The sequence below is a fragment of the Ambystoma mexicanum genome, chromosome 12 (genome assembly GCF_040938575.1).
Source record: "Ambystoma mexicanum isolate Mex_15411 chromosome 12, UKY_AmexF1_1, whole genome shotgun sequence".
Taxonomy (NCBI): Eukaryota; Metazoa; Chordata; class Amphibia; order Caudata; family Ambystomatidae; genus Ambystoma; species Ambystoma mexicanum.
Genome location: NC_090936.1, coordinates 518,698,115 through 518,722,671, shown reverse-complemented (window position 1 = coordinate 518,722,671; position 24,557 = coordinate 518,698,115). Strand labels below are relative to the sequence as shown.

At 45.5% G+C, this 24,557-nt stretch overlaps 1 protein-coding gene across 3 annotated transcripts in view; it reads right to left on the bottom strand.

Annotated features, from left to right (window-relative positions):
• LOC138513728 (peptidyl-prolyl cis-trans isomerase G-like) overlaps nucleotides 1-24,557 on the bottom strand; it is a 400,359-nt gene that overhangs the window by 53,253 nt on the left and 322,549 nt on the right. For all 3 annotated transcript variants that reach the window (XM_069628805.1, XM_069628807.1, XM_069628806.1), the window contains one exon: nucleotides 3,437-3,586. In XM_069628805.1, coding sequence (XP_069484906.1) covers nucleotides 3,437-3,586 — 150 coding nt within the window. The remainder of the gene's footprint in view (nucleotides 1-3,436; nucleotides 3,587-24,557) is intronic.

Here is a 24,557-nt window from a genome sequence, read left to right as displayed (position 1 = left end):
CAGTACATTGAGCACCTTTTCCAAGGGGCTCAGTGCTTGGAAGCACAGGGTGGGCGATATGAGGTCATCCTCCCACTTACTCACCAGGTTGAGTATTATGTGAGGTGAAAACCTGTACCTCCCATACACCCGGTCATCAGGCATCCCAAAAAGGCTGGTTCTGGGTGTAAAAATTCTGGGCCTGACTATCCTCCTCTTCCTCCTGCGGTATCCCACGACCACTGCTGCGAGGAACGGTATATTCATCTTGGCGTCTGAGCTTGTTTGTTGTTTGCGCGCACTTTTATGCTGCGCAGGTCCATGTACGCCTGCTTCCTGCTGGCGTTGTGTTTCCGGATTAGCGCATCTTTTTTGGCGCACGCGTTAGCCTAGTTAGATTCCATGAATACGTGTGGTAGGCGCACGTGTGGGCGTTCCGCGCATTTGCCTCCTGTACTTCCCCCCGTGACGCCCACATTTTCACGCCTTGGTCCCCATTCCGTGTGTTACACCCCGTGTTACGCCTACTTTTATTGTGTGCGCTTTGCTATGTGCGCTTTCGCTGTGCGCGTAGCGCACGCTGTTTGAAGACGTGTGCGCCATCGTGTGCCACGCAGGATTTTAGCGCACATCCATGGATTTACACGTGCACGGACTTCCATGAATCACTGTGCGTGGGTTTCACTGCGATTTTCACACTTGCGCTGCGATTCGCACGCTTGCGCGGGAATTTTCAGCGCACATTAATTCCATGAATCGGCCTCTTATTTTTTCAAAAATATCGCTCACAGAATCCTTCAGATTCGCCAATTGCTCTTGTCGGAAATGTTCTGGTATACGACTCGATGTTGGTATTTTAGAGCTATTCTCTTCCAATGTATGCCTTGCTTGCCAACGCTGTTCAATCCCCTGCCTATACAGGTCAGGGTGTGTTTTCAGACAATCCTAGTATTGTCCGAACGTGGCTATTAGTGTTGATTGTTTTTGTTTGTCCAGCAGTGGTAGGATTACAGATTCAACTTGGACCTTTTGCTGACTTACATTTTTTGCATATCTCTTATTTCTTCACGTTTCTCAATGGATTAAGCCCTAGACCAGATTTATATTGTTTCTTATTTCGACTTTCTCATTCTTTAATTTTCTGGCCTCTTCTAAGGTCCAAAATCTGCAGCATATTCATATACAATTCTCTTAAACTTTGTACCCTTTTCAAATCGTACTGTCACAACCAGGCTCATGATTAACTTTGTAACAGCGTGAAACACTTTGTGTATAGGCGCTATATAAATAAACTATCATATATAATGTATTGTACTATGCGAAGGCCACCCCCTGCCTGTTGGCACTGTGTACTCCACTTCTTTTAGAAGTGCTGTGAAATGCACATCACAACCATTTGACTTTTGCAGCTGAAATTGCTGGCGCTATAGAATACCCACTTCTAATGATACCGATGTATCGGCCTTGGAATGCTTCAAAGCTGAGGGAGGTTGCTGGTTATATTCCATTCTCTGCAGCAGGCACACAACCCCACACGAGTTACTTTAAAAAACTTACAAAAGAAAAGAGGTTTCAAATGGGGTGAGGGAGAATTGAGCTGATGGGTATTCGAAAGCAGCGTGACAACATTACTGATGTGCAACGAGCATTGCTTGAAGCAAACGAAGTTACACATTCTTAGCTGCGGTTTCACCAACAAAGCAAAAGCGTCGACACATTAAATGCACATATTGTATATGAATCTGACAAGGACCCCTGTTTATCCTCTGCTTCCTGCTCCCCGATTCTTGCCATTTCTCTTATTTTAGAAGTATGTGTGCCAAAGGAGGTGATGTTCAGCAGATTAATAGCCTCCCATGCTCTCTGCTGCCATGTCAATTCTCCCTGGCCGAGGGTGCCCAGGAATGGAAACCATTTGCAAACTTTGACGATAAATAGTATGTTCTGTAAACTATGTTCGGGTGCCAGCTCCAGACTGCAATGGCACTAATCAATCACTGGCCCTATTCCAAATCGAACACATGATTGATGCAGAAAGGAGCTACTCATGTGATGTGTGGCATTCTGCAACATCTGCGGCTAGGTCCTCAAAAAAAACAATATGACAAACAAATCAAATAGGGAGATTGAATACAATCTAAAATCAAGACTACAATTTACCAGCAGAGTTGGCGTAGGGCGCTTTGAAGCACTTCACATGTGGATAAGCGCTATACAAAAACAATTACAATTACGTACACTCGTCTCGGGCACCAATAAAAAGGGTCCCACTGTCGCAAATGGCAATTCCTTACTTAAGTGACTGAATATTTGAGTATTAACCCAGGGGGACATTTTTTACTAAAATGTGTTGCAAATTGTGCCTTTTAAAGAATATTTGCTCAGTACCTCTGGCCCAAACTACTAGCTGCATAGTGAAGCATCTCACCAAACTGGCCTAATTTGGCCAAACAACTGGCCCACTTTGACGAGGGAAACAAACTGGGCCACAGTAGCATTTTGGGCCTGCACTTCTAGCATTGCCCTATTGCCCAAAGACCCAGTCCAAGCCTGCCTATCAGTGCTAAAATCACTTCACTGGCCATTCGCTAAATGTATATTCAGTTTGCAAATTGTGTGCAGGTTGCTCAAGGACCTTTGGGCAAAATACTTTAAAATCTGCCAATACCGACACTAGATGCCAGTTCAAGGGCTCTAACAAACTATCTCTGGAGCAGGACCAGTAGAAACGCTTTAATTAAAAAAGTGGCACCCAATAAACAGGAAACATCAAGAAATGTCAGTGACCAGGGCTATAGCTTTGTTCTTCATGCACCGCTACCCATCCATATGCTTGCCTTGTCATATCTTTGCATGTACGTTAGTTGCCAACCTACTGACCATGTCCATTAGGACAGAGTTTTCCTTGAAACAAACCTGCATGTCATCACTCCCCATCCTGCACCTTTCATTCTGATTTTACTGTCTCACAGATTCATGCACTATGACAATTCACCGAGATCAAATGTGTGTTGTAAAGTGGTGGACATGTTTGCCTACGCGCCTGGTGTTGCTAATGCACTATCCAGGGATATGTGCCGCAACCACAGTTATAAACATCTGAATCCATCTTCCGTGCCTTAACTTTATATACACTTGGTTGTCATCTTTTAGAAATGTAGGGTCAGTGATAGACAGTTATATCTATAAGAATGTGTCATACCCTTTCTGAAATGTGTAGAAAATATATCAGCGAGATTCAAGAGCAAAATATGTTAGTGCTTCAGCACCCACCTCCATGGACAGCACCCATAAACTGTCGCCTGCAGAGAACACATCTAACTATTCAACAACTAGTGCTCCACTTTCTCAGTCAGAAACGGGCCATAGTATGATATGCTATCAATGAGTATGCTGTCAACGTCACTGGAAAATCCCCCATCATCCTCCACCAACACCACCAAAAAGTAGTTCTTACATTCTCTTGCTTATTTTCCTTGGGCACATCTCCACTTCTTGGGGTCGCTTTAAGAGTTGAGGAGTGGCGCAGCTGCTGCCCTCTCTCTGAATCTTGGGACTGGAGTTCAAAATTGTGGTGAGGGCTCTGCCTTCTGTTCCTTAGCATCTCCTGCAAATACAAGGATGTAAATCAGTCATTGGTGAGGTGCCCGGAGGCAAACGTTACAATGCCTTCATGGTTACTAATGCTACACCATCCTACAGAGTCATGACTCCTACAAAACCCCTCGCCACCTCACCCCCACTGCCAAAGCCTGCACTCCCAAAACATCTAGCTAAAACAGCGCTCTACACATTCCCTAGTGATCTTACGAAATCCCTAACAGTCACTCCTACTTCATCCATCCTACAGCTGGCACAAGTACACCATGCCTACAGACAAAAACCCTTGACACACCCCCAACAGCCAGTACACATGTATCTCCACTATAGCTCACATGCAGTCTTGGCATACAATCACATACAGCCAGTGCCATACTTGCCAACATGACCCGTTCCAATCTGTAGGTGCTTATCCAGTCCTATTTTTTCTTTGCATTCTGGGACTTGTAGTCCGAGTTTTATGATCGGAAAAGTGGAACTACAAGTCTGTGGGGTTCCAGTGGCTGTTCCGCTGGTAGGGACACCCACAGGTTTTCCGGAGATTCATGTGTCTAACCAACTTTCTTGACACCCTGATCCCCGTGAAGGACACCCAACCCGACACATGAGAACCCGCCCAGCCAAACGCATACACAGCGGGGTCCATCCCTATACCCATTCATGCAACCCGGATGCTTCATGCACGGAGAAGAAAGCCTCCATTTGCCATGTCACGCGCCACGCCACGGAGATCAAGCTCCCGAGTTCATGTAGGTTTTCTCCTCATACACAGAGAGCGCCCTTCCTTGCGCGATGGGGGTTGCCATGGAAACTGGGGAAACCATAGCATGCGTGTCATCGTGCGGCCAGAGCGAGAAAGCATGTCTCTGCTGATCAAGTGACACAGAGGACTTAAGACCGCCCTCTCCCAAAGACCGCCCTCTCCCATCATACGGGGCTTCTGATTGAAGTTGTTTCCGGAACCCTTCTGCATCTCTCGTCCTGTTCTGATCTTCTGTTTCTGACCTGTATCTGTTATCGCCCAAACTCAACATCGGAACTGCATTTGGAACTCTCTGCCTTACCCCTGCATACGAAACTGTCTGCACTTTACCAACCCTACCTTTGTTACGCTCTGCGGCGGTCTCATCTGTGGACTTCCTCTGTGCTTCAATAACCTTCCGTGCACGGACTACAGACTTCCTAAGTGCACACTCCTGGAAGGTAAAGCGTCCTCGTGCCGTTGGTTTAGGTTTGGACTTGTATCACGCTTCGGGGACACAGCAGAACTTCTCAGTTACCTGCTTACGACTGGTACAAACACTCCCCTACCGTTCCTAGTCCCTACTGTTCCATCACTTCCGCTTATTGGGTGTTTTTCTCTGACTCTAGGTATACCCTATCCTGGGAGGAAACTAGGGGAATCTGTGGTACAACTAACACGCCTGCTCTTACCATCTAATACCCGTTTAAGGAATCCCTCAGCTTTAAACCGAGGTTAGCCTAACCTGGTTTGTCTTGTTCTCTGCTCGTGCTTACCTGTGCAATCATTATAACCATGTCTCTTGCTTTGCAGCCGGCGGTGCTTTGCCCCAGTCTTCCAATTAATTGACACCTCTGATTGTTATTTCAGAAGCAACAGATAGGTACAATGATGGGAAGAACTCGTCGTCAACTGCAACGAGTTCTGCTGCCTTCCTTTGCCTTTGGCTTGGGACTCCGTCTATCACGCCGAAAGGCAGCATAGGGGATGAATCCTAACACCTGCCCACTAACAGAGGGCGTGCGTTTAGTTCTCATGGGCACCCCCATGAGAACAGTGCAGCTATACCTGCCCTTGCGGATCCCGGTGCCTTCCAGTATCAGAACAGAGTTTGCAGGAAGGATTACAGTTCATGGGAGGGAACGCCCCCTAAGGGGAGGGTTAGGGTCAGCTGGGAGACAGCATGTTGTGGGACGGAACTGAGACTCACTGATTGGCCCGGGGTCGAGGGTAGTACATTATGACAACAACATTGACGTTTGTTGTGGTTCTCTTTTCTCTTCCAGATACGAATCCGAAAGGAGCAAGGACCGCCAACATGAACGGAACGACACCTATCACTGGACTTACTAGACTGCAACAACTACTGGCGAAAAGGGGACATCCCTACTTAAGGGGACATAACCCGAACTACAGAAGGAACAAGAACACTTGAGTTCCATTTTTCTGTTTAGAATTGCAAACCTGAATAAAAGATTATTCTTTACCGCAAACCATGTCTGACCAGAATCATTACAAAGTCCCAGAATGCAGAGAAAAAAAAACGGACTGTATGAGCACCTACAGTTTATAATGGGTCATGTTGGCAAGTATGCAGCACTTTTATAGCATACACCCCCAGAACAAAATGTGCGTTTAGAGATCATGAACTGACCATGCACTCCAAACCTGAGAATACATGTGTTCCTTGACAACCAAGCAATGCTATCCTTGCTCTAAAGTCAATTAAAAGGCTCAAAGCACCACTGGTAACTGTGAGGAATCGCAAATGAAACTCTGACACAAGCTAGCCATGATTTTGGTTAAAGACCTTTAATTGAAAATAAAAAGGGGTTGGGAACATGCCTCTCTGACCCTGCTCTATCTAAACCAAAAACTAAGGATGTGTCTGTGTCAGAATGTCCAAAACAAAAACTATCCCATAACCAAACTTCTATTCTGACCCTCACACTAAAACTAACCTCTAAAGTGAAACAGGAAATGTCTTTAACCTTGGAAGGTTTAGAAAAGTTTTCATAAAGGAAGAATACCTGTCTCCAACACAAAACCTCTTCAGGGATAAAGGTCCTTCCCCATAGGGTGGGTCACATCAGCTGGATTCCTCTTTATTCTTTGAAGTTTCATATAACACAGTTCCTTGGGCCTTTCTTGGCCCATGAAAATATTGATGTACAAATGTTTTGGATTTTGCAATAATATTCCTGGTTCACACAATCCTTTTCTAGTCCTGAAATTTCCTCTCAGGACCTCTTTATTTCACACAGTTCTGGTTGCCTGGTATACTCTCCTGCTAGGGTTTCTTGTTTTTACACACTTGTGATTGCCTGGTATTTTCTCCTGCCAGGGCTTCTTGTGATTGCCTGGTATACTCTCCTGCCAGAGCTTCTTGTTTTCACACACTTGTGATTGCCTGGTATACTCACCTGCCAGGGATTCTTGTATTCACATGGGCTCTCTGCCCTTTTCCAATGTTGCACATATAAGTTGTTTGTAAGGGGGGCGTTGTGGAGCAACCGTGGATGATGCCTGCCTAGCCTAAGAGCTCCACAGCCGGTGTGAATATCCTTTAAGGCGGTGGCATTATCTGGCACTATTCTCTCTGCTGGGGGGGGGCGGAATGTGCCCCATAAGACTGGTGCACCCGGGGACAACTTTACAGCCTCCTAGCTGCCCAGGCAGTGATACGGGAGACCCCATGCTGGAGTCAGGTCGCAACACACGACCCATGTGAGGAGGAGACCCGAGGAGCCCTGGGAAACCTGCTCCCTTCATCCGAGAGAGACCAAGTGATCCACACATCCCCCCACTGCCCGGCTACCACATCCGGCAACACAGGACGACCCAGCACCCTGGGGTCCCCGCGCACCACCTGGTTCCTTTCGGCCCAGGCCCTGTAGCAGCGGTTTGAGGGGCAGGCCCACCTATCCCCCTTACACTTTGCGGACATCGCGGACGATGGAGCAGGGGAAGAGACACGCTGCATTGGCAGGGCTGGCCTTGAGGACAACAGTCCGGACCAGAGCAGGAGGTAACTGAGAGGAGCCTCATGAAAAACAACGGCTGCTTGAGGTGAGGAGCACTACCCCCCACTGCATCCACACAGCAGGCCCCAAGGGAGGCCTGCACGTTTCACAGTGCACAGCCCGGAGTGACCCATCGGTCAGTGCGTAATTCACACTGAGGGGCCTCCTCACCCCCGGTGCGCACATCAGCACCAAAAGGGAAATGTGGGACCCCATAACTAAGAGACATTGCAGGGGATTTCCCCTATTACTGTGGGAGTCCCCGAGGCGGGCCATAAAATATCCTCCTCATAAGTGGAGCTCCGCCCAAAGTGGGAAGAAGTGACTGGTGGCCTCACTGCGGGAGAGCAGATCCAGGTCCTGACCAAACTGCTGGATGGGATCCTAGAATGAGGTCCCCTCAATTCACCATGACAAAAGGAGCCGGTGAGGGAAAAAATCTGGAGCAATGGACACATTTGCAAGATCTACTCCTCGATGCAAGCAGGGACAGTCGAGCCAGGCCCAACCTGACCTGGCCCTCTCGACCCCCGTGCTTACACTTTCACCAGATCTGACAAATATGATGGAAGCCATGCTGAAAGGGTTTGCCGCTGTGCATGAAAAGCTCAACGACATAACAGCAAATGTGGCATCCTTGCGCTCCCAATTGTCATAGGAAGGGGTTTGGATCACTGAGGAAGAGGCAAGAATGGGTGCCCCTGAAGACGATGTACATGCCCTCCAGGACACCATGGCTACCCTACCAGGAACATAACATGTGTCAAAAACAAATGCGATGATCTAGAATCGCGCTCACGCAAGTACAATATCCGTATAGTTGGCGTCCCGGAAGACGCACTGACTGGAAGCATGGAATCAGTGGTGGAGAACCTGCTCAAGGACCTTCTGGGTCACCCCGAACGTTCCCCCTTCTTTGCTGTGGAAAGTGCCCACTGCGCCTTAGCCTCCAGGCCCAAACCGGGTGACTTTCCCAGGCACATGATAGCAAAAATCTTAAATTACCGTGACAGGGATCATCTCCTGCGCCTGGCCAGAGAAAAGAAGGAATTGAGATTAGGATCCCAAACCATTTGCATGTTCCCGGACTTTTCACTCCCGGAGCAGCATGAGCGCCAACAGTTTATTGGTTTTAAGAAAATTCTCCAGGAGCGCAACATACAACATGCTATGCTATTCCCAGCGCGATTAAGGCTGCAATTCCGGGGTAAACTCTACTTTATCACAGTCCCGAGTGAAGCTGTGAAGTTCATTGAAGCTCAGATCCCTACAAATAACCCTGTTGCTGACCCTGCTGAGAGAAATATACCCGACTGAAGGGTCCCCTGGCCCAGTGTCGCTTTTGGAAATCTCAGGTCATCATATGAGTTGTTAGCAGCAGAATTATGTGTATCTGCCGCCTCAAAACTCTCTTCATAAGGGATGTGACATCCCTCGTTAAGTGTAAGGTGTTGTGTGGCAACAGTGAGGCCCATTGCAGTTGCTTTGTGTGAATTGAGGGAAGTACACTCCCTTGGGCCCAGTTGGAACTTGAGTGTAGTTGGGGGGAGGGGAGGGAGGGCTCTATATACTGCAGATTGGGGGTGGCAGTATCGATGGATATAGGGGAAATATCGTCCTGTGCTATAACAGGCCTTGAGTTATGGTTCTGCTCTAGTTGCTCGGATCTGGGGATTTGTGGGGGGCCAGGGGGGAAAAATAAAAATATTGGCAATTGAGTGCTCAGATGGCATATTTCCCGGCTGCACAGAAGTCCTAACTTTAAGTAAGCACAAGGTAAATCGTATGATAACACGTAGGATATGGCACAACAACTGAGAATAATGTGTTGGAATATTTGCGGTCTAGGGAATTGCACTAAAACACGGAAAAAGTGATGGCCTACGTGAATAGACATAAAGCAAATGTTCTCTTCCTACCGGAAGCCCATGCTAAAGAAGGAATATGCCATGGTATTGCCCCTACATGGGGAGGAATAGAATATTTTACTTCTTACTCCTTGCAGTCCAGAGGGGTCATGATACTTATACATAATACCCTAAAATGTGTGGGGGAAAAAAGTGCACATTGACCTAGAGGGGAGGTACGTGGTGGTTCATTGAGTCCTTGAGGGGATTGAACTGGTACTTGCAAACACATATGGTCCCAATGTCGACTCCCCTAACTTCATTGACCTTATCGATGAGATTCTGTCTGGATACAGTGGGATACCTGTAATATGGGGAGGGGACATGAACCTGATTCTAGATTGTGCACTAGATAGAATGAGTGTTGCACCCAGGCCCCAACCTAGAGCTGCCCACTGATTGCTGTCTCCTATGCAATCGCTAGCCCTGTGCAATGCGTGGTGCATGACACACCCACAGACAAGGGAATATACCTTTTACTCCTCAGTGCATGATATGGCCTCCCAGATTGATATGTTCCTGATCTTCAGCTCATTTATGGGAAGAATGATAGACGTCAACATAAAACCATGTACACTGTCCGACCACTCCCCAGTGTCACTATCACTGAAATTGGGCAGAAGCATCACAGGTTGCTCTTGGGGATTCAAATCAGAAGCGTTAAAAGATATAGGGCCTCAATACGACCCAGGCGTTAACCATGGCGCTAGTAGCGCCATGGTTGACGCTGGTACCTTACCGATTCCGCCATGGTGAATGGCGGAATTACCGCCCCATTCCAAGGTTGGCGGGCGGTAATTCCTCATTCACCATTGGCCCTTCCCCATTCCCATTTTTGCCCCCATAGGGCTCAATGGCATTGGGGAAGGCGGTAATTACGGTACCGCAAATTGCGGTACCGTAATTACCTCCAAGGTCCCTTTGCGGGTCCCATCCTTAACGGCTGGTAAAACCAGCCGTTAATGGAGGACCCTCAAAGGGACCTCAGAATTGGGCGGTAAGGGATTACCGGCACCAGTGCCCTTACCGGTACCGATAATCCCTTACCGCCCAGATCGTAATGAGGCCCATAGTGTTTCGGGCTGAGATTAAGGCTGACATTGAGACTTTCTTCACTTGTAATACTGTTGATTCCAACTCCATGGGTATTAGATGGCAGGCCTTTAATGTCTACATCAGGGGTATGGCGATATCTAGGGAAGCTGGAGCTCTTAAAAGTATTAGGGGGGACCTGGAGGGATGTGAAACCGCACTGAAAGCACTTGAGATTAAATATTCTCGATCTTCAGATCCCCTGGTGTTGGCACAAATACAAACAGAACTGAAAAAATGTGGGGTACATGCTCAGAGGGAAATCCGTTACATCTCCTGCCCACAGGCAGTCAGGAAATACGGGGAAGGGGACAGAATGGGTAGAACACTGGCGAGGCTGGTTCAGGCAGAGGGGGCGGGCACAGGTAGACTGTATTCTGGATGAGCAAGGCAACCCCAGATGGGCTGATTCAGAAGTGGTCGGGACGTTTAGTGAATTCTATAAATCCCTATACACTGCAGAAACGCTACGTGGGGAACAGGCTTGAAAAAATCATGGCGGTAATTGTCGACTTGGCCAAAGGAAAGGCTCCAGGCCCAGATGGTTTCACTGCAGAGTTCTATCAGGAATATGCGGCAATGGTGGCCCCCAACCTCCTCGGGGTCTGGGAGGAGTCGCTTTGCAACTCTTTTTTGCCGGAGTCGCTCCGGGAAGCCACAGTACTTCTGAAACCAGATAAGCCAAGCAACAAATGTGGATCTTATAGGCCCCTTTCGCTCATGAACTGCGATACCAAGATCTATGCTAAGGTCCGCCAACTGCCTTCTCCCATTGATGATGCATCTTGTCCACTGCAACCAGGCCGGGTTTGTTCCTAGAAGATCTACAGCTCTCAATATAAGGCAATTGTTCGACATCATGGCTAGAATAGTTCCCGGGGCTAGTTCTGTTGGGGTGACTATCGATACCCAAAAGGCCTTTGATATGGTATTGTGGGAATATCTACTGGTGGTGCGGGTGAAGATGGAGATAGGTCGGCCATGACACAATATTTTAAATGACTATACACACATCCAATGGCCAAGGTACTAGTCAACTCATGTGAATCTGAGTAGTGCCACCTGGAAAGAGTGACCCTTCAGGGTTGTCCCCTCTCCCCGATCCTTTTTGCCCTCACCATCGAGCCCATGGTAGATTTTATCAGAGAACACCACAGGCGGGGTGGCGTCTACTTGGCCTGCCCTCCTGAGATAATCTCCCTGTATGGCGACAATGTAATGTTGTATGTTAGAGACCCTCATACTAACTCAGACCCAATCCTTCACGATATTAAGCAAATCAGTGAATTCTCTGGCTTCAACATTAATGTTTCCAAATTAGATATCTTCTCGCTTACAGATAATATGCCTGAAACCCTTTGTGCCTTTCCCCTTCGGTGGTTCCCTGACCACATTAAATATCTGGGGGTGGTGATATCCATTGCTGTGTGACAATCACGAGGCAGCTATAACATTCGTAGAAAACACGCTCAATACAGGAAAATCTCTCCCACTCTCCAAACTCTCCCTGATCAAAATGATATTACTTCCTAAAATGCTGTACATGTTCATTAATATCCCACTCTGGACGGGGAAGTCTTACTTTGCCAAGATGCTGGGACTATTTGCACAAATCTTGTGGCACTCCGAGCGGTCCGTAAAAAATTATCGGAGATGACCTTTCCATATGAGAAGGGAGTGTTTCTAGTCCCCCATCTGGAACTATATTGGGTGGCCGCACAGGCCCAGTTTGCCACATTCTGGTATGTGGGGGAACACCCCCACCCCATGTCAAGTGAGAGAGACTGGCAGCCGATTGTTCAGATCTCAGGACATTGCTGCTGGACCAACACTATAAAGATAGTTGCCCGTACGACACAGTTGCCTCCACGATTAGAGCTTGGTGGGCAATCTTTGCCTTTACAGGGGCCGACCGACCTTATTATCAATGGCTTCCGTTGGGGAAGTTTCCTGAACTAGGACCCATGTGGGATGGAATGGTACAGTCAAAGTGGGAGGGTTTGGGCTACAGAGCACTGGCAGATCTGTACCCTGAAGGGAAATTAATCACATCCACTACATGGAGGCCTGGGCATGCAGGTACTGGAGGGGAATTGCTTCAATACTACAGGATCCGAACAGCAGTGACAACCAGATGGCTGGGATACCCCAATGAACCCCTCTCAAACGCCAGAGCTGGCATATATAGCCAACTCTGGCACCTGCAGACACATCCTACCCACCCTTTATAAAATGGTGTTAAACAAAATAGTCCCCTCAGCCCCACATGCACACATTTGTTGGTCAGAGGAAATGGGTATGGAACTTACGGCGCCCAGTGGACACACATGTGCACCCACACCAGGAGGGTATCCCTGAGTTTCAGGTTCAAGTTCATGGAATTCAAAATACTGAACAGATTATACTACACCCCCACCAGGCTAAGCAAAATGTTCCAACCTGAGGGACATGTCTGCCCTAGATGCATGTCTGCTCTGGCGGCTCACCTACACATGTTCTGGGAGTGTCATCACTTAAGAGATTTTTGGGACAAAATCTTAGATACCTTGCCCGGGATGGTGGGTTCCCAGTTTGAGCGAGCCCCGCCCGGATCTCTGTTTGGCATATGGGCAGATCTGCCAAGCAAGAGGCCTCGAGCATTTGTAAATAGGGGCTGCATGATGGCCAAAAGATGCATTCTGCTGAAGTGGAAAGATTAAAAACAACTTGGGGAGTGAGAGTGGTTGGTAGCTCTGATTTGGGCTCAAGAAAACGAGTAACTGTATGTGAGCACATTGCCCCTAACGTCCAGATCCAGGGACATTTGGTCTGAGTTCCGTGCTTACTTGGCTGCGGTTACGACCACGGAATAGAAGAGGAGTCGGCCACAAAGAACAATGGATACATTACTATCACTTGTGCTGAATAAAGGGGATGTGTTTTACATTTATAATGATCTGTGTTTATCTGTGTAAAAATCGCATTTGTCTGATTCCATAAGTAATATGTTGTACTGGACCAAATTGCCAATAAAAAAAAGGTTTAAAAAGAAATATGTGTTTGTAAATATGTCCTCTGGATATATTATCCAGTACTGGCTTCTCTTATGTTTGCACAATTTACATTCATCTCCTTGTAAGAGTTTTATTTGTAACTTAATTCCCCTTGTAATCTTCAGTTCATACGTTTTTTCTCACGTGCTTGTTGTCCAATTTATTGCATTTGGTGCTGTCGCCGACACGCCCTGGGGTCCCCTCTGCCTCTTGGTGGAATTCAAGGGCCCTCTCTTGAATGGTTCTGATCTTTTATACTTTACCACCAACAGAAGGTTCAACTGTGTCCGTTTTGTTTTCCCCAATCAAAGTGAGGTGATCGGTGCACCACGGCATCGCCCTTTCTCCAGTAGTGTTTCACATCTACTTCCACCCACTTCTTGACCTCACTTCTACCTTCAATGTGCAATACCATTCATATGCCAATGATGTGTATATTCATTTCCCTACCAATGCACTAATGATAATTTACCTCTTTCCAAAGCCTGCTGAAGGTCATTGGATGGATGAAAGAGAGTGGTCTGGAATGGAATGCCTCTGTTGGGAACTGGTCACCTATTTTGTAACCCTGTACATCTTCCCACACCTGCAACTATTTTCAGATAAATGCTTCCCCTTGCTGAAAAGGTGTACAAATTCGGAATTTTCAAGAACCCTAACCTCAGCCTGAACACTCACACCCTAATTTTAATGGACTGTTGGGAGAAATGAAGACATAAATGTGAGGCGTAATGCATTTACGCATCTATTTTCCGCTCTGCCCCATTTTTCTGCTGACACAAAGCGCAGGAGGGGCACAGAGGGAGATAAGATCTCTGCCAGGTTCACCTCTTCTATCTTGTGTGAGCACTTCATTTCACACCTGCATGAGACTTTCATGCAGGCATAAAACAAATGGCTTCCAATGGAGTCACCTCAGTTTGCACCTAGTTTAAGCCAGATAGATTCCATTGGAATATAATAGGAAATGCCGCCTGCAATGTGTATTTGCAAGCAACTTTACTTTTCCACCAGATGAAGTAGAAAATACAAGAGTAAAAGGAAGCTTTACTGTGCATCCATGGGCTCCACAGCATGTACATGCTAACATTGGTGGTCACCTTCAATCAATTGCTGCCCTTTGAAAATTAAACGAAGGTTGTCACATTTATGCTCTGCTGCCTCAGAAGCTCCCCTTTCAAGCCAAGACATCATAGAGTGGGATTATTACTAAGATCATGGCTTGGGAGTTGTTTGATCCACTTGCTGACTTGGTACTCCGGGGTGAATGTGGATTAATAAAAAAACAGATGATCAATGCATATACTGCACTAGCAGAAGGGGAGTGGATGCAGATAAACTAGCAATTTCAAAGCCAACAAGCATTGCATCAATCTACTCTCCGGCCCACCAGAACTTCACTTCATCGAAAAAAGCCACTGATAAACACTTTCACCAAAAAGATCAGCAAGATCCATCAGTACATAGATACCAATGCCACAAATAACAGCACATCAAACATCTGAATTCTCAAAACCAGCACTACCTGGACAACTTTCAAGACACTCATCATGGAAGACCTGACAGCCACCCTAGCATCCCTCAAGACCACATGGTACGTGTAAGACATCCTCCCTGCCTCCATACTCAAATCCATTCCATTTGAAGCACTCCTACTTTACCTGGCAATCATCAGCAGCTCCATCAGATATGGCACCTTCCCTTTGGCCCTCAAGACAGGATAAATCCTCCCTCTTCTCAAGGAACCAGCACTGGACTGAAGACCTCAGCAACTATTACCCCATCGCCCACCTTCCCTTCCTAGGTAAGATCCTTTTGAAAGCAGTACCACACAACAGCAACACATTAACACCAACAACTTCCTTCAATCCTACCATTCTGGCTTTAGACCCAGATACAGCACAGAACCAGCTAACATCAAGGTGATAGATGATGCTTTTAACATCCTTGATGATGCCTACTCTTGCTTCCTGGTTCTCCTCTACCTCCCAGCTGCATTCAACATAGTAGACTATCAGACAATGACATTCCACATTGCCACATGGGGATCAGCAAGACCATCCTGAGCTGGTTCAAATCCTACCTCGTCCACAACAACCAATTCATCCAAATTGATTCCTCCAGATCACCAAATCTACCCATCACCTGTGGAGTCCCGCAGGGATCCATCCTCTCCTCCTTGATTGTCAGCGTTTACATGGAACCGCTCTGCAACCTCCTTGCTCTACACAACATCCACATTCACCAATATACAGATGACACACTACTCTATATCAAGTTATCCTCCATCAAACACATCCACAGGCTCATGGCTTGCCTCACATGTCCAGTGCTTACATGAAGCTCAACCCCTCCAAGAACGAATTCCTACTGGTGACCACCAACAACGAGCACCTTGGCTCTCTGCTATGTATCTTCAGGGCTTCATATACCAGCTGACCACCTGTGACAAGTCTCTTGGGTTCTACATTGACAGACAACTCTCCAAGGAGCACATAGCATGGTAGACACCAACAGCTTGCTACCAACTTTCCCTCTTGTGGAAAAATCAAGGTTTTTTTTATCCCAGCAAACAACTTCAGATCTGCTGTCCAAATCTTGGTCCTCCCTCACCTGGATGGTAGCACCACCCTGGCACCCCTGAGATGTGTCCTAAATGCTGAAGCATGAATAATCAAAGGACTCTGCAAAATCCACCACATCACTCTGCCCCTCATCGAACTGCACTGGCTCCAGCTGCAAGCACATATCATCTTTAAATCATGCTGCATTATATATGAGACTGTTTCCTTCAAGTCCCCAAGTTCCCATGCTGAGAAGCCCAGCATCTCCGGAGGCCTACAATCCACCAGAAGCAAGTACATGTGCAGATTCTAACAACTCTGACAGTGCAGAACGGAAATAACCAGAAGACTTCTCCATCCATGCCCCCAGGCTCTGAAACCCCCTTCCCATGAACACCAGAATCTCCCCCCTTACATTTCAGGAAGATGCTCAAGACCCTCCTGTTCAAGGAATGTCTCCTCCTAAACACCTAGGTCCACACCCCTCGACTCCTCACCTAACCCAAGACTTGGTGATCTGTTCTCCCCTATTTCCTCCCCGTTTGGCATGCTGATCACTTGCTACCAAAATGACCGCCCTTCTTCTCCCCCATTGTTACCTGCCTTCTCTGTTGTACTGATCTCTTGTAATGTGCTTCCCTCGCCATGTGGGTTCCTCTATAACATGTAAAGTGCTCTCTGCTTCCTCAAGCTATGCACATGCTCAAAAAATCTCTCTATATATTAGTGAAAGTGTGTTTGTATGTTCGGGGTTGGCTTCAGCACCATAAAAGTTGGTTGGCTGAAATTCAGCATACCAGTTTGGGGTGTACTGGCGATAGTGAAATTTCACCAACTGCACCCATTCGCCAACCCCACTCTGTGTTATCAGTATAGGCGATCGAGAGACTGCGGATTTAGCAACTTTTCCAAAAATAGGAGGATAGGACACAAGGTCGGTGTACTAGCGCTAGTGAAACCTGACCATCCAACCCCACCAATTTTCCCTGCACAGGTCGGGTCCAGTCCTGTGCTATCAGTATAGGTGATTTCGGGAGATTGCAGATTTTGCGACTTCTCCAAAAATAAGAGGTTAGGACACAAGGTCGGCAAACCAGTCTGGGGTGTACTGGCCATAGTCACATTTGACCAACCCCACTGCTTTGCCCTGCACAGGGGTGGAGTGGTCAAATAACAAGGGGGTCCTGGGAGGCCCTCTGCCAGACATTACCTAGCCTTACCCAGAGAGAGTCTTTAGCTCACTATCTTTCAAAGAGGAGAAATATCCAAAACATATCAGTCTTTGTCCAGCCATGGGGCGGTCCAGCACCGAAATGCTAGGCAATTCTCCTCTGTACAAAAGTACCAACAGCAACCCCAGACACGTGTTTCGGTCTGGTTGGACCTCATCAGTAGGGTGGAGCTGTGCCTCTCTAAGAATAGTGAGCAAGGGGTGGAGTGGGGTCCGGCCTTGTGCTTTCAGTATAGGCGATTTTGTGAGATTGCGGATTTAGCAATAATAGGAAGTTATGCCACAATAAAACATACACAAGGCTATAGCAGACCCCCATGTGCATGTTAGTTACAGACCTGGCCAATGCTGGTACCGCTAGTATCCAAATAATAATAATAATAATAATTGCTGTCTCTCTGACCCATAAAAATGCATTTAATACTTAGTGTGGTACTTTATGTTCAGCTTCCTAGAAAAATGTAGAATATATTTTGAACCACTTATAAAGATTGTAAATAGTGCAGCCAGCGCAAGGATATGTAAGATTTATGTGTTTTGGTAAACCCCCAACTGATCTAAATATTTCTTTTTAATATTTGTTACCATTTTTTGCCACCAAAAGGTAGATGGTGGGTTGAGGTCAGGCAATATTGGGGTGGGGGTTGACCAGGTAGGGGTCATGAGGGCGCAGTCTACGCACATATGGGAAAAAAATTCAACCAGTTTAAATTCTATGAAAACACATAGTCCCCATGGCCTTCTTTCAAATACCTTCTTTATGACTAAGGTCTCTTAACAGGGATATCCTCTGTATCCTGTCTTTCTCGACTGAGTATTGAGCCACTGGCTTGAGTAAGGGAGATTAGAAGCACCAAGAATTTGACATCATTGCACATCACATGTATTATTCACCTTATCCAATCCAGTTACAAACTGCCTTATAATGTTCAAGATTTCACAGAATTCGTAAATTATTCCGACCTGAAAACAAACTGAGGTGAGCCTGTGATATTCTTCCCATCACAGTAAACGGACCCCTTGATCAACAATATGACAGTAGGCATTCTATTTGTAAGTATTAAGGTAAACCTTCAGTGTTAGGGGTGGGAGGTCACCACAATCTCTATGCCCCAGAGAATTGTATTTATTTAAATGCTGGTCCAATGACTGCTTTTGTACATTTTTCATAATTATTTTTCATAATCTACCACTCCCAAATCCCAGATCATTTTTAAACACCTTAAATTGCCATTCATAAGGTCTCACAAGGTCCATAGAATTACAGCAGAGGTCATGGTAACCTTATCATGGTGGAGGAAGCTATATGGATTTAAATTGGCAAAATCACAGCACGTTGTATGTTTAACTAATATGAAGCAGCAATGGCCCCAAATAACATTCTGAGGACAGCAGATGCTGCTTAGGACATAGGGATATTTATTCTCAGGGGATACCATAGTGGGATATAGTGTTTTAAATAACTAGTTTTTATTGTGATATAGTTTTTAAAGTAAACCTTTCAGATAAAACATTTCAAAACCTGATAATAATTTAACAAGAACAAACATTGTAAATGACAAATACAATACTTAAACCTCAAAAAGAACACTAGAGGATAGCTAAGGTTCAAATATTAAGAAGTTCATGAGCTGTTAAATACCAAAACAACCAATTCATAGTAAATAAGAAACAAACATAACACACTAGCCCTGTTTACAAAAAGAGTGAGGGCATCAACCAATTAAAGTGACTTGGTGCAATTATATAAACTCACCTAACATGATTGGATTACAGTTCTTAAAATACATTTGAACAAAAACCTTGTACACAGAAAAGTGTTTCTGCCTTTCAGAGTGGCATGTGCAACTGAATTACCCCTCTAGCAGTTCCTTTCTAGTAAACTAAGAATAATTTTACCTTAAACTCATAGACTTTAGTTATTCTCCTAAGAAAATAAATATTTCTCCCAGGAAAGATACCACTGTCCGGGAGAGTTGCCTTCCATTCATTAATTTGAACCAGAGTGTTTCTGGCAGGACACCATCTTCGGAGTGAATACATCTCTCAAAATAATCTTGTCGGCCTTCTCTGAACTAGAACAATACAGTCTAGTAACAGATGACACAAGTAATCTAAGTAATCCTTATGACAAATCCAGCAGGTGCATTATTCTTGGGGATATTAAACGAGGAACAATTACTTCAAGTGTGTGTACGATACCTTAAAAACTGTGACCTATAAGAAGAAAATGGACATTTTTGGATATAGGCCATTGGTGACTCTACTACTGGGAGGCAATTTGCATATTCTCTGAATAATTTCTGCTTTAATATTATCTCCCTATTTTCAATGTTGTCCAACTGAATTCTATGTTAACTTCCGCAAGTTATCCTTCACATCTGGATATGAACTCCTGCAATGACTGTTCAAAGCCTTGATGTGCAACTAAGCCCAACACTGTAAAAAGGCTTTTTCCTTTCCTCTCACACAATTTTATATACAAGTTCACCTTATTCCATTTGATCATGTACGACCAGGATCTTAACCCTAACTCTAATCATACCAATGCATTCAGGAGTGATGCAGTAAGACCCAACACTGAGTGCAAAATCTTAGCTTCCAATGCAATTAACCAATTCCAGTTACTGAATACCTGTAGTTCCAACCCATAAATAGTACTTGAAGAAACATTTGTTTTCAATAATTCAATTAAAGGTTGGAGGGACTAGTAGCAGCATTTGCCCAATAAGATTCTTATCTGTATTGTGAAATCACTAATTCTTACAGAAAGTTTGTCTTTAGTGACACCTCACTGCTTCCTATTTGAGATTATAAACCCGAAATATGTTTATTTTATTTATTGTTTATTTATACAGCGCTTATACACAGCTGAAGTGCTTCAAAGCGTTTCAAGGTGGGAAGGCAACCAGGGGATACAGTAATCATTCTTAGAACTTGAATATTCTGAATGATCAAAATAGAGAAAGAAAACTAGAATACTAGGACTGATGACATTTCTCCTAGTGTAAGTGCATGAAGTGTTATAGTTGCGACCAAGCTCGGGAGGGGGAGGCGAGAAACACTGGGGGCATAGAAGGGGGGGGGGGGCAGGACAGACAATTAACTGGTCCTAGAACATTTAGATAATATATACGTACATATAAAGGTGCGCGGAAGGGGAGAGGAAGGGATGGGGATGATATGATCTACCTCCTCAGTCTCTCTTTTGCTAGCGTAGCATTTTACAATTTAAATTTTCATATCCCCTGCAACGATTCCTCCGATGTCGTCCCTTCTCCCCTATGGGTAGCCCTTTGACATGAGGCCAGGGAGGTGAGGCCGCTACTTGATAGTCCCCTTGGGGGTGGTACTCAGCGGGGGGATCTCATGGGGAGGAATCCCCTGCGGGACTAGGGATGACTTTCAGAGGAGAATGTGGTATAACACCCGGTTCCCTTAACCTAACCCTCCTTTACCCTATCTCCCCATGTACGTGTTTTACACCCATAGTATTAACAGTACTGGGACTATGAAGAGTACAACAGACCCAAAGGAGATCAAGGGTAGAAGTACTGCGACGAAGAAGAACTCCATTGACTCTCAGGAGAACATGCAGATTAAAAGTACTGAGACAGGGGGAGGAGGTGCAGAGCCATGAAGAGTACTCCTAGGAACCATAATGAGCAGTCTAGTATTTGCCAGCTGCTCATTGGGCAATGCTGAGTAGAAAAGGAAGAGAGACTAAGGAATCAGTTGTCTAGTCTTCCCTGGAACAGCTAGCGCAGTGCAGGAGGGTGGAAGGAAACAAACCAGGACATCAAGAGGAGAGCTGGAAGGACCGGGGCCAGTCCACAGGTGGAGGACCAGAAGGCGAGCTGGCAGAGAGAAGCACCCGGTATTCCTGAAGCCTGGGAAGTGTGTGAAAGGAATACTGCACTGCCCAGAGAAAGATTGAGACTGTGGTGTTCCCGGGCAGACACGTGCCCACTGCAATGTTGGGGGAGCACTCGGGCTGGCTGGTGGGAAACTAAGAAGGTGCAGTCCGCATCTTCATAGTCACAGTACCTGGCAGGAAAGTGAACCAGGTCTGTTCGGCAAAAAAGAAAAGCGTAAGGGCCTGGAACCCACCAAACAAAAACAACACAAGTCATCTTCCTCGTGGCAGTACTTGGGAGGTAAGGGCCCCAAGTATCCGAAGGCAAAGAAGAGGGGTCTGGGAACCACCACTATGTGAGAACAACACGAGTCATCTTCCTCATGGTGGTCCTTGGGAGAAGATGGCTCCAAGTACCCACACAAAAAGAAGAGGGTCTGGGACCCACTACATTAGAACCACACAAGCCATCTTCCTTGCAGTGGTACTTTAGATAAGAGGGCTCCAAATACCCAAACATAAACAAGTGGCATCTGGGGCCCACTACCATTCGAAAAAGGGACATCACAGAGTAATGTACTAAGGACCATACTTGGCAGGGGAGCGAACCAAGTTGGCCCAAGCAAAAAGAGAGAGAAACAGAGGTCTGGGACCCCCAAGATACTTTTACTAAGCTCCATACTTGGCAGGGAACTGAACCAAGTTGGTCCAAGCAGAAAGAGAGGGAAGAAGAGGTCTGGTAGTTACTACGAGCCTCGTAGTTCCTCTTCTTCCACTTCTTCTATCCCTCTGTCTTTATGGGATGCACGGTCTGTGTGCAATAAAACCCATTATGTTCTTGACCTCTTTTTAAAATGTAATTTAAAGTCTCTTACAAAGACTTGCCCCTCCCCTTTCATGTCTCAAATCTCACTACTCTCCTTTTATTAGACCTAAGCCTCTTGTTTTCCTGATAATCTATTGCCATCCTGGTTGCTTGCTTTCTCTGTGTAATGATCTTGATTCTGTTCTTTTGTTTGTCCTTCGTTCTGATACTCTTAATATTCTTGTAGCTTACTTTAATCATCACCTCTCTACTATTAATATTTCTACCTCTTCTTTCACTTCTTAACTCATATTACTTTTATCAAATTCCAACTCCTCCATCTCATCTTTCTGGCTCAGATCACAATTAGATTTTTTCTACCATTCCTTCAGTTTCAGCAGTTCTGGCTTTTCCTGTTCATTCTTCTGATCACTAACTACACTCCTTCTCCTTATCTATTTTCTCTCTGAAACCTCCTATCACCCTGCTGCCATTTTTCTTCTCTATGGTCTGCGCTTCTTTGACTCATCTGCATTTGTTTCCACTTTTACTCCCTCTCTTCCTCAACTTAATGCATTTCTTCTCTTTCTACAGACTGTACTACATCATCCTTTTCATCAGCTATTCGTTTGGCTCTTGATTCCATTTGTCCTGCTAAGCCTTTTTATCCTTTACAGAAAGCCACATCCTTGGCTTACTCCCACGCTCCACTCTCTTTGTTGTTGTCTGCAATACGTTGGAAGCAGCTGTAGGAAAATATACCTTCTCTTTATGCTTCTTATGATTCTTCTATACTGTTCGTCAACAAACAATATTATGCTGACCTGTTACTCATTTTCTCCTCATCCTCATCTACTATTTCAACTGCTCAACCACATTCTTTCCCAACCAGATCCTTCTCTTTCTTATTCTCTTTTGGCCACTGATTTTGGAAATTATTTTACTACCAAGGTTGCACTTCTTAATTCCTGCTCACCTAAATCTACTCCTGATTCTGTGGTTTCTTATTTCCCTCCCTCCTGCCCTTCCTCCTACGACTGCATTCTCTTCTGTTACTGAATCTGACGTTGCCAGCTACTTGGCTCATGCCCATGCTACTGCTTTCCCTTCTGATCCTTTACCCTCCCCTCGGATTACTTATGTCTACCTGTTATTGCTTTCTTACCTAACAGAATTATGTAATACCCATTTCACTGGTGCTATCTTTACTTCAGAATTCAAGCTTGTTACTATTCTTGCTTTCCAAAAGAACCCATCTCGTGATTTGTCTTCAACTTCTAATTTCCATCTTATTTCTCTTCTTCCTTTTATAGATAAACGTGTGGTATATACTAAAGTATCTACTTATCGAAAACTCTACTCACTTTTACCTTTACATCAATGTGGCTTTCACCCTTTTTATTCCACAGAGACAGCTCCTTTGTATATCTCACATTCGATTCTTTCTGCTCAGTATGTTACGCACTCTTCTTGTCTATCTGCTGATTTCGATATTGTTGATCATTCTATCCTTTCTTCTACTCTGTCTCCTCTGCGTGTTTGCAGAACTGTTCACAATTGGTTGTGTCCTCATGCTGCAGATCAAATTGCTTTTGGTTTCCTGGTCTGATAAATCTCAGTTTTGTCTTTTGATACAGGGTTCCCTAATGTTCTGTGCTCGGTTCCCTTCTCTTTGCGCTGTAAACGATTCCACTGGCTATTATTTATTTCCTTCCTTAATGTTTCTCCTCATTTCTCTGCTGTTGATTCTCAAATCTTTCTTGTTTTCGTATTATTCGGGATCTCTTCGTTCACCTATTTCTGCCTGTGAACTGGCTATTCAGGTTTGGATGTCTGCCAGGTCACTAAACCTCAATCCTTCTAAAACACAGGTTCTATTTTTTCCAGCTTATATGGTTCTTTTTCCTTCACCTCACACTGTTATTTCTTTTTGCTTTTACCAACTTCCTCTTGCTTCTTCCGCTTTCAATCTTGGAGTTATTTTTGACTCTTTCCTTTCATTTTCTTTTTAATAGGCTCCACTTCGTTCTATTTATAATTCCAACAGGAGGGATAAAGCTTTGACAGGGGTAGATGGAGACACTCCCAATACTCCTTGCCATAATTTCCCTTCAAAGATTTTTACCCATTTCATTTCTGTGAGAAACCTGAAGGTGTCTCACCCGCTAGCCCCCGGTGATCTTTCATCCAGGTGGCCAGGACACAGCCATTGCTTTTGGATCCAGTTCCTGGGGGTGGACCAGTGCAGGAGGATCACCTGGGTGAGGAGTCTTCGAGAAGTGGGAGTGGGACACCAGATGGTGAGATGCAGTATCCCCTTCCCTGTAACACCTTTACCCCATCCTACCAGGTAAAATACTTAGGAACTCCGCCCCGCCCCCTCCCTTTTACAACACAAACACTTTCTCACGGATAGCTCGCTATGAGAGAAAACAGACTAACCCCCGTAGGAATGAAATAGGTGCCACTGGAGCATATAGCTATACTTGCGGCTTGCACTTTACAACCATTGCTTTTTCTGTGATAATGTTTTGACTGGGTATATACTGGGGTGTATCTTTTATTTGGGGAGACATACAAGAAGGGGGTAGGGAAAAACACTAATACGGGAAGGGGGAGACTGATATAGGCTGGGGTAAAACTAATATGGGATCATAATGCATCTCAAAACCTTACTAACCTACACAAGAACCACACAAGAGAAACCCCACAGCTTGGGATAGTGG